This window comes from Myotis brandtii, unplaced genomic scaffold, assembly GCF_000412655.1.
Source record: "Myotis brandtii unplaced genomic scaffold, ASM41265v1 scaffold115, whole genome shotgun sequence".
NCBI classification, from domain to species: Eukaryota; Metazoa; Chordata; class Mammalia; order Chiroptera; family Vespertilionidae; genus Myotis; species Myotis brandtii.
In genome coordinates this window covers 18,841,789-18,852,505 of record NW_005353967.1, presented here as the reverse complement: position 1 = coordinate 18,852,505, position 10,717 = coordinate 18,841,789, and the positions used below count along the sequence as shown (strand labels likewise).

General features: G+C 41.8%; 1 protein-coding gene and 1 long non-coding RNA gene across 2 annotated transcripts in view; both read left to right on the top strand.

Annotated features, from left to right (window-relative positions):
- Positions 1-551: 551 nt before the first annotated feature.
- Positions 552-10,717, top strand: part of TBCA (tubulin folding cofactor A) — a 182,078-nt gene continuing 171,912 nt past the window's right edge. The window contains exon 1 of the mRNA XM_014549992.1: positions 552-589. Within this exon, the coding sequence (XP_014405478.1) occupies positions 567-589 (23 nt within the window). The 5' untranslated portion in view covers positions 552-566. The remainder of the gene's footprint in view (positions 590-10,717) is intronic.
- On the top strand, positions 2,289-10,029 carry LOC106728267. Its single transcript, XR_001364547.1, has 3 exons — positions 2,289-2,318; positions 9,475-9,589; positions 9,968-10,029. It is a non-coding gene; the product is annotated as an uncharacterized LOC106728267 (long non-coding RNA).

The window sequence follows — 10,717 nt, the reverse complement described above, 5'->3', positions numbered from 1 at the left end:
ACAAACTAGCCCGAGGCTGTGGTAGATCTAGAAATTATTCTGGAATGACCGTTTCCTTTCTTTCTCCTTGACCAGCCCCTATTCATGCTTCTAAGACCAATTTGAGTCCCATCTCCTCCTGGAAAGCCTTTTCCAGCTAATCTCCCTTTTTCTCACCTCTCATGCTATTTGCAGTTTGGACCTCACAGCCTGGCTCTTGGATGATGGACTGGCTCCAGGTGCTTCACAACCCTAAGCATTTCCCTTGCACTGCTAGTAAGCTCTGTGGTAAGTTAGAGACGGAGAGTTGTGGTCCATGTTTCCTCCCCTGGAATGTGGGTGGGCTGTGTGGCTCATGACCAGTGTCTGAGCCCTCACCCTAGGGGAAGTCAGCTGCTGGGTAAGAAGTCTGACTCTCCTGAGACCACCTTACATGAAAATAGAACATTGCTTTCCACATCCCAGTTTCCGCCCATTTCAGCCCAAATTCCAGTCATGTGAATGAAGGCAGCATATTGAACATTCCAGCCCCAGAATATGCCGTATAAAGGAGATGCGAGGCCCCAGGTCTGGTTGTGCTGATCACCATGGAAGAGAACAAATTGTCCAGGTGAGTCCTAACCCGTAAAATCATGAGAGAAAATAGTATTGTTGTGTTTGTATACTACAAGGTTTTGTGGTAATGTATTATGCAGCGATAGATAACCAGAGCAGGCTCCTGGACCTTGCATCAGTGCTTCTCAAACTTTGCTGTGCATTCAAAATCACCGAAGGATTTTGTTATCATGAAGATTTGACTTATTCGGTCTATGTGGTCTGTGGTAGTGTCTGAGATTCTGCAATTCTACCCAGCACCCTGGTAAGGATGCTGCTCCCGGGTCCTCCTGTGAGTAGAAATGTGTACTGAGGAGCAACGTTTACCAGCCCGGGAATATTGCAGGCGCATTTGTGCAACTTTTCAAAGGGCTTTCACTTCTGGATTGATTAGCTGAATAGCTTCATAAATTGAAAAGCATCTGCCATAAGACACCTGATCTAGAGCAGAATTTCTCAAAATGTGGTCTCTGGATCCACTTGCATTCATATCGCCTGAATTTGTTAAAGATGCAACTGCACCTCAGTCCTGCAGAGTCAAAATGAAAGGGGCAGGAATCGCCATACTGAGAAGATCTCCAGATAATTTCTAAGCACGTTCGAATTTGAGAGCTGGTGAATTAAGAGGAAGGACTGAGTTTTAGTTCTGACTTTGGGCCTTAACTGATGGCTAGCAAATCACCTCACCTTTCTGTGTCTCCGTTTCTGCATCTATAACATGAGGGCATATTGTTGAACTAGAGCAAATCCTATTTCTGATGGAGTGTGTATCCTGCAGTCCCTACTCCCGGTTAACTCAACCTCTTCTTCTCTTGTCCTCTCTCTACCCTGAAGCTTAGGGAGCACACACTCTGCCCCCAAAAGGACAGCCGTTTTCACTGTTGTCTTCTGTGGCTCACAGAGAAGTAGGTCTGATCAGAAAGCACACAATGCAATATTTCAAAAAATATTTTGAAAGCAAATATTAGTGTTAAGGCCAATGTCTCCTCAAAATAGCATATATCTGCATTCGATATTGTAATTAAACTTAAATCATTCCTTAAATTATATGTCTTAAATGGCAATTGCACAGCATTTAAGATTTCCTCTTGCCTTGAGCACCATTGGGCAAATGTGTTCATGATTGAATTAGCAGACCTTTGATTTTAAAAGGACTTTTCAGTGATCTTTTATGGTAGATTAAAAAGCAATTTACTAATTTACAGTTCATAGGAATTCCGTGCCCTCCTTGAGTTTTGTAAATCAATTCTGTGCTAATAAATGTGACTATAGCTCTAAATGTTTCATTTGGGGACAGCTGGTCTCATACCTAAACTCACAATAACATAATCGGTAAACCTGTATTTTGTGAGCTTCTTTGGCCCAGCAGAAGCCCCTCTTAGGAATCCCTTCATCTGTAGCTGTCAGGGAGGTTTAACCAGCAGGGCTGGGAAGTACCACCTTAATTGTTTGTTCATCTTTTCTCTCTATTACAGTGAGTAATCATAGTTGAAAGACAATTGGAAGATGGGGTCATTTAACTCAGGGCTCCTACTCCTGGGTATGGCTCTCTCAGCCACTGAGACCCCCATATGTTTCCCAAAGGATACATAATCATGATAACAACCATCTACATATATAAAACCCTAATATGCAAATAGACGGAACAGCAGAACAACTGAACAACCGGTCGCTATGATGTGCACTGATCACCAGGGGGCACGCGGAGCATGGCAGGCATCGGCTGCAGCAGGATGGTGGAGCAGGTGAGCAGGGGCACCAGACCACGGCGGGGCACTGGTCACTGTCATTGGGGCGAGCCTCTGGTGGTTACTGAAAATTCTTTGCGCTGTGGTCCTGCTGGGTGCTCCCACCTGCTGCCAGTGCCAGCCCCACTCGCACCCACTGCCAGTGCTGGAGCCACTGCTCACACCCGCTGATGGTGCGGATTAGGGCTGGTGCCAGCAGTGGGTGCAAGCGGGGCTGAGCTGCGTTGGCGGTGGCAGGAGTGGGGCTGCCGGCAGACAGGGGCCAGGGGGCCAGGGTGGGAGGGGCCAAGCAGGGGCACAGAGGATGGGCTGAGACCGGCCCCTGTGCCCACCGCAGCCTCACGGCCCACAGTTCCTTTCAAGGTGCACAAATTTGTGCATGGGCCCCTAGTAATAATAATAATAGTTAATAAAAGTAGAGTGTTTACTATGTGCTGGATAACTGTGAGCTTATTTAATCCTCACAACTCTACAAAATTCATGCTATTATTAATGCTTGTGTTCTATAGTTGAAGAAGCTGAGGGATAGATTAAATAACTTTCCCAGGATCCCAGAAGTAGTAAATGGTGGAGCTGAGATTTGAACTGAAGTAATCTGGCTCCAGACCTTGAGTTTATAACCAAAAACTATGCTGCCTTCATCCCTAGTGACAAATGGGTTCTTTCTATATAAAACCATTCACTACTAGCTGATGACTGGTTTTCCAAAATATTTCTATTATTTATATTGGGGACAGGTATGAGAAATCAGCAAACAACACTTAAAACTCAACGCTATACCATAGAGGAAGTAGTCAGCAACTTGGTATGGTTTTTTTTCTTTTAAATTCAATGGAAAACTATATGTCAGTCTTTGACAAGTCAACTCAAATCTGTCTCAAATGGAAGTGAAAGGTTCAAGCCACTGGTGGGGAGTCGAGCAATTTCCTTGGCAGGTTCTTGGGAATGAGTCAGGCGTGATTGGAGCTGGTGAAAGCACTTCGGCCTCTGACAGTCCTTCCGCTGCAGGGAGATGGCTGATGAAAGGTGGTCTGGATTCGCCTTCCGGTGGTGTCAGAGCTGAGGCTCCAGCTGCACACAAGGCGTTTTCCTGGCTTTCTTCAGGTTTTGCGAAGGGAATTGAATCATGAGAGGGAAGTAAAAGAAGGGGCTGGCCTGTGACAGTTCAAAGGTAAGACATTGGAAGGGTGGAGGAATGAAGTCACCCAGCCCCAGTGTGGGTACCAGCGCTCCACGTGACAAGCCAACCCAGACACTAACCAAAGTTATTCATCAGAAGCTTTTGTAAATACAATTCTTTTAAACTGGGAAAGAAGATAGAGCCATATGTGCCTACTTAAACATTAATGCTCCCCTGTTCTAGGTCTTCTTGAACCTGGAATAGTTGTTGAAAGATAAATTGTTTGTTCCAAAGGCAATCGCTTCATAATTGCTGAGCCAGAATTAGTAAGAGAAATGACTAGAAATTTGGGTTCAGATTTCACAGTCTATTGTCATCCTTGAGTTTTCAAGTCCCCTTTTCTCTCAAGTTTTGCATTTTTCTTTTACTTTTTTCCTACCATGGAATAACAGAGAGGCAAGTTAACCCTGCCTTTTCTGTAGCAACTGAGCAGCCCCCCTCTACCCCACCCACCCTCCCCCCTCCCCCGAGAGGCAGGACTGGCAAGGCCTTTGGAATGGAGGCAGCGACCTCAGGTAATGGGGGAATTCTAGCAGGTAAGAGGCCCTTTTTTTAAAAATTGAATTTATCGTGGTGACATTGGTTAATAAAATTATACAGATTTTTAGCATGATACTTTCAAGTATCCATGTTGTCGCAAGTGGCAATATTTCATCTTTTCTTATGGCTGAATAGTATTCCATTGTATATTCTAGTATGTACCACATCTTATTCTGAACACCAGGGCCCCATAGCACAAGGGTTCCACCAACATATGACCCAGTTTCCCAGCACCTCCTTCACTTAAACCATCCCCATGTCCTGGCCAATCCAGGTAACGAAGCCCTCTGGAAAGCTGGTGTTTAGGGTTGAGGAGTTGAAGTTTCTGACTTATTCCTAGATTTAAGGGTATGGAAATAACATGTCACTGGAAGCAGGATGGGGGAGGAGGAGAGGCAGGGAAATGACTACCTTAGAATTGATACAAATAGTGCTCTTTTGAATTTTCCAAATGCTAAAAAGTAAGTCTAGACTCAGACTTGCCTGCTTTATTAGTTTTGAGATTATTACTATATATCTCCCCCATTTCTTATGTCATTGCCAGAGAGAGAAAATTGAAATGACTCCTCTTCTTCAACGACTCCTCTCCTCCACCTTTTTCTTTTAAAAGGCAAGTCCACCTCTACCCATACTGTACATCGCTCTATCCTCTGCCCCTTCTTCCCTTCTCTCCCTTTTCCTCATTCCTTCTCTCTGGTTTCTCCTCCTCATTTACTAATCTGGCTCCCGTCCCTGCCTTAGCTCTCCCAAGCCCTCCTCTCTTTGTCCTTCTTTTAGTCCTCATTTTCACAAATTAACATATATCTCCACTCTGAAAAGATATGAAGCAGTGAGGGGAAAGGAAGCTTTGCTGCCAGGTTTTAACTAATTCCTGCTGCCAGCCCTAGTGCTGTGGCATTTGCCACTGCTGTGAAATTGCAATAAACAAGGGGCTGCCCTTATATCTCTAACCTTTCCTCTGTTGGTGCTGAAGACACGAATGGAATGTTGAGCAGTCACACCATGCTGTCACCTTCTAAATGCATTACATATTCTGTTGAAAGAGAATTGAGAGAAGCTCAGATTAGGGAGGGGGAGCTCTAGTAATTTGGTAAGAAAATAGTATTCTTTTACCAATAGGAGTTTATCATTCTAGTAATCTAGTAGTGAGCTGGCCTCAAAATGAGAGATTAATTTTCTAAGAATAATCCTGAATATATATATATATATCCCTCACAACTATAGAAGAAAATGTTTTTTAAAACACCATCCATTCTTTTAAGGGAGATGAAGAGTTGAAAATGCTGAGAAAGAAGGGTTGTCAAATAACGGTTAAAATACCCTATGATATCATTAGCACAAGTCCTAGCATCTACAAATTCTTCTGTCTCTGTTCTTAGATCGACAGCATTCATTAACCACGTGTCTGAGGACACCCAGTATATAAAGGAAAAGGCTGTGTCTATATTCAAATCTAGCCCATGACACACAATAAATGTAGCATGTGTGGGCTCTTGCTCTGTACCAGGCACTGTGCTAATGTTTATGCACATTATCTTACTCCGCCCTCAGGCCAGCCCTGTGAGGAAAGTAAAATGATCACCCTACTTTAGAAATGAGGACACACAGAGATGGCCACATGGCCAGGTTTTCAATAAATGCCTTTGAAATTTTTTAACTTTTTGTTGTTGTTGTTTTTACATTGTTATATGGGTGTTCCATGCCTGGTGCAGCAGTAAGCCATTCAGAGCAGCTTTGAGGGCTGGCGCACAGATTGGCTCTCCTGCACCTTTCACACGTGGCTTCCACTTCCAGGTCCAAAGCAGAGGCTCACGGTTGCATTTTCCAGCCCTCGGGAAAGGGGGAATAGAAGGTCTAAGGCAAGTGTGTTTTTCTTTAAGAACCTGACCAGAAGTTGACTGGTCATACCTGTGTCCACTCATATCCCATTTGCCCAAAATTGATCACATGGCCCACGCCGAGCTTCAAAGGAGGCTGGAAGAAACAGTCTCTAGCTGAGCAGCTCTGTGCCAGCTGAAACAGCAGTTGTGTTGTGGGCTGTTGGGTGTTCTCTATTGCTAAAGGAAGGAGCATGTGGGGAGAGGGAGAAGGCAGGCTGTTTGCAGGCAATTGAGAGACTATCAGGGTGCTAACCCGAAATGTTTTTATGTTTGCCTTTAAAATAAAAAGTTAGCTCCTTAAATAGTGTAAGAAAGATTTTAGAAGGGGTTCATAAGGGACTTTGTCAATTTTCAAGCTATCTATAAATGTCCATGAAATATTATTCAAGCCGACAAGGACCTCTACTTGGGCCTGGGTCACACTAACTAGCTATGTGACCTTGGACACATTACTGGTAATTAGTTTCTCTGACTATTTTCTCATCTGCAATTTTATCCCGATAATAACAGCCACAACTGTTGATAAGGATCAGGATTAAATGTAATATCCATAGACGGATCCTGGCGCAGAGTATTTGCTCAGAATTATAGCTCGTTATTACTATTCAGTCAATAAGCTTGCAATGCTCTGACACACAGGGGGCAGAAATAGGGCTTGACAAAATACATATTTATACCCAAATTTAACTATTAGTAAGTTCAAGTAGAGTTAGCAATGTATCATTTCCTTTGGTGTTCTATTGTTTTTACCTTTATATTCTCTTCATTCTTAGAGACTATTTTTACTGGATATAGAATTCAGGGTTGACAGTGATGGTTTTATTTTAGCACTTTCAAGATTTCTCTTGACCTTTGTTGTTTCTGACAAAAGTCAGTCTTAATTCTTATTACTGTTTCTTTGTTATTTTTCTGTAGCAGTTTTCAAGATTTTTCTCTTGATCTCATTTTCTCAGAAGTTTGACTATAATTTTATCCATTTTGTGAATCACTGAGCTTCTTGAATTTGTAAATCTATAACTTCCACCAGATTTTGATCATTATTTCTTCAAATATTTTCCTTCCCTATTCCCTGTCTCCTCAACTTTTGGGATTATAATTTCATATGTGTTAAACTTTCTGTTATTGTTCCACAGATTTCTAAGGATCTGTTCATGTTTGTTTTTTCTCTCTCTGTTTTTCAGAATGAATCATTTCTGTTCACTGACTCTTCCCTTTGTTACCTCTATTCTTCTTCTAAGCCCAACCAGTGAATTTTTATTTTAGATATTTTATTTTTCATTTCTAAGATTTCCATTTGGTTCTTTCTTTATAATTTCTATTTCTCTGCTGAGATTTCCTGTTTGTTCATTCATAAAAGCTATGTTCCTTTATGTCCTTGAGCATATAGTTATAATAGCTGTTTTAAACTCCTTGCCTGCTCATTTCAATATGTGGGACATCTTTGGGTTGATCTTCAATGATTTCACTTTCTCTTGAGTCTGGATCACATTTTCTAATGTATTTATACACTTGGATTATATTCTGGACATTGAGTGACACACTATAAAGACCCTGGATTCTGTTTTACCCTTCTGAAAATTATTGCTTTTTATTTTAATAAAACAGGCCGATAACTTGGCTAGACAGCAGCTGAAATCTCATTCAGCACTTTCAGTCTTACCTGGACTGCTTGCAGTCTGCCCTATATACGAGTAGTTCAGTGGTCAGCTAGAGACTTTGGCAGAGTTTATACACAAAATTTGAGGCTCTCTCTTTATTAGGCTGCTGTGGTACCTCTGAATTATTTCCTCTTATTTTTTTATGCCAGTAGGACATCAGACCTTCTAGTGGTAGCTGCCCTGCTCAGCATGGACTAGGACCTGCTCATAAGTAAAAAAATCATAAAAAATTCACCTATGCCTTTCCTTCCTCCAATTGCTGGCTCCCTTCCAGTGTCTGCTTTTGGTTGCTATTCAGTGCCAGTTAGGTATTTGTTTATATTTTGTCCAGTGTTCACAGTTGTTATCTTTGAGTCAAAGATAACAATAGGCTTAGTCCAATAGGGGCTTCTCTTCCATTATCAGAAGCTATAGAGTACCTGCTACATTGTAAAGCATAGTTGAATGTAATTAAGTGTGGTGTATTAAAGATGGCTTAGATTCTTCAAAACCCTTCCTGTTGATGCATGGGGTCTGTCATCCTTCCTCTTGAATCTGTGTGGATTCTTCTTTGACCAATAGACTATGATGGAGTTAGCACTGTGTTACTTCGGGACAACATTTTAACTTCTATCTTCTGGTTTCTGTCTTTTTTAGAGACAGTTTCTCAGTTGTCATGTAAGAAATGTAACTACCCTGAGACTTTCATACTGTGAATAAACCCAGACTAGCTGTATGGAAAGGATAGGTGGAGGAACAAATTCAGTTATGTATCTTGAAGGAGAGAGGGAGGGAGAGAGAGAGAGACAAAGCCCCAGTCAGCCACCAGCTTTCCAAGTCCTAGTTCTCTAAGTTATCCCAGCTGAGGGCCTAGGCATCATAAAGCTGAGGTGAGCCATCCTCATTGTCCTGTCTGAATTCCTCACCACAACATCATGATGCATATAAAACTAAAATAAAGTATTGTTCTTTGCCACTAAATTTTGGGGTATTTTGTTACCCAGCAGTTGTCTTAAATTATAAATAGGGTGGTTTTTTTTTTTTTAATGGAAAAGACCCAACTACCTATATGATATCTGAGACATCAGTGTTCATGAGTCAGAGTAAATCTACAAGTTGAATCTACACTACCCTTTTTCTTTTTCCCTCGTAGCTACTTCTGGAATTACAGGTAGAGAATATCAAGAGAACACAACTAAACATTAGGGATTATGCTTTGCAAATCAACTTATTTTTGTGACGGCAAAAGCATCAGTGCCATTATTGACAGATTAAGAAACTGAGAAGCAATTTAACTAAGGATAAGTGGCTGGAGTAGGGTCACTGTGATCATACTAGAATTTGAATTGAGTGTTCTCAAATTCATTGCATAGTTCAAAGAACATATTGATTGATTATTAATTGATTTCTGACAAGTTAGGTCAATGAGCATAGATGAATTCAAAATAGCTACTATTATTCAATTGAGAGTCTTAAAAGGAAAATCAAATAGAAGACTTAGGGTCTCCTTTTTTCCCCACTGATCCCTGTTAGCATCAATTAGACTGTGTTCTGCTATGATATTCTCATTTTTAGCACAAGAAGAAAATGAATTGATTTCAGGGTTGATATCTTTTAACATTTAAAAGGAAATATTTTCATGAAAATATGGGCAGCTTAACCATAGAATAAATGGCTTGACATTTGTGAGAGCAAAATAGTCAATATAAAGAGAATTTTCATGTTGAAAAATAAATCATTAACCAAGGCTATTTCTAAGTTCAATTTCAAAAACTTGAATATGTCATTAATATATTTTTCCTTCTACTTTCTCTTGATTAAGCAGCCTATATCATAGGAAAGAAGTTGGCTGATTTCCCTGATACCCCTCACTCTTGGATAAACTAAGAGCTCCAATTCTTCCCTCCCTGCTTTAGTGCCAAGCAGCAATCTCCCCCATAGTGAGCAGGAGCAATTTGGAGAGACAGATTCAGCCATGTGTCCTGATGTGTTGCATAAATATCAGACTCTCACAGAAGCATTCCATGAAAGGTTAAATCCTCTCTTATGGGTGTCTTGACAACAGATATAAAACTAGGCTGGGAATTCATTTAGAGGGTCCACTCTCAAAGCATGTTCCCATATCAGATTCTCTGATACTCCTCCCATTAACATGTAGAATCTCATTCCCCTCCCCTTAAATATGGGCTAGCCTTAGTCCCTCACTTTGAATGAATAGAATGCCACAGAAATGATGCTGTGTGACTTCTGAGGCTGGATTAGAACAGATGACAGCTCCTTCTGGCACTCTCTCTTGGAATGCCTGCTCTAGGAACCCAGTCACTATGCTGTTAGGAAGCCCAGACCCGGTGGAGAGGCCAAGTAGATTTTTCAGCTAAATCACAACTAGCAGCTAACATCAATTTTCAGGCATATGAGTCAGGAAGCCCTAAAGATGACGCCATCCTTAGCCACTCTGTCTGCAATCAGGTGAGTGACCCCAAGCAATAACTTTCTAGCTGAGCTTTCTCAACCACTTGAACTGTGAGAGTAAATAATAGCAAAATGATTGTTGTTGTTTTAAGCCACTAAGTTTTGGGGTGATTCATCACACAGCAGCAGATGACTGGGACACCATACAAAGCAATTTGGATTTTGTTTGGTTTTCCATTACATAAGCAGCTTCACAGCTAGATCTTTAAGGCTGCAGTTCCATCCACTTAGCACTCTCTGGCTTGGTTTCAATTCCACCCAAAGCAGACTTGAGACCAGGACTTGGGTATAGGTAGCTGACTTGGGAGGTGAGCACAGGAAGCAGAAGTAAAGTAGAGGAGAAAGTAAGGTAGTGAAGGAAGAAAGCAATACATGTTTGCAAAATAGTTGGCTACTATGGTTGGCAGCTGAGGCTCAGTCCCACTGAGGATCCTCTCAGGGGCCATGCAGAGTGTGCCTCCGAATTGTTGCTCCAGAGGAGGGGGAGACTGGAGCATCTATCCACTCATCTGGTCCCTCATTGGTTGGGCTTGCGTGTAGGGACATGTCTGGTGTATACCTGTCTGCTGATGAGCATCCTTCTGCAGCTCAGGAGAAAGCAGAGTGTAGAGACCCTTCCCACATGTGCAATGTGGGATACTGGCATTAGTGCATGGAACTGCCCACCAAGTCAGGTGGCCAGAGGGA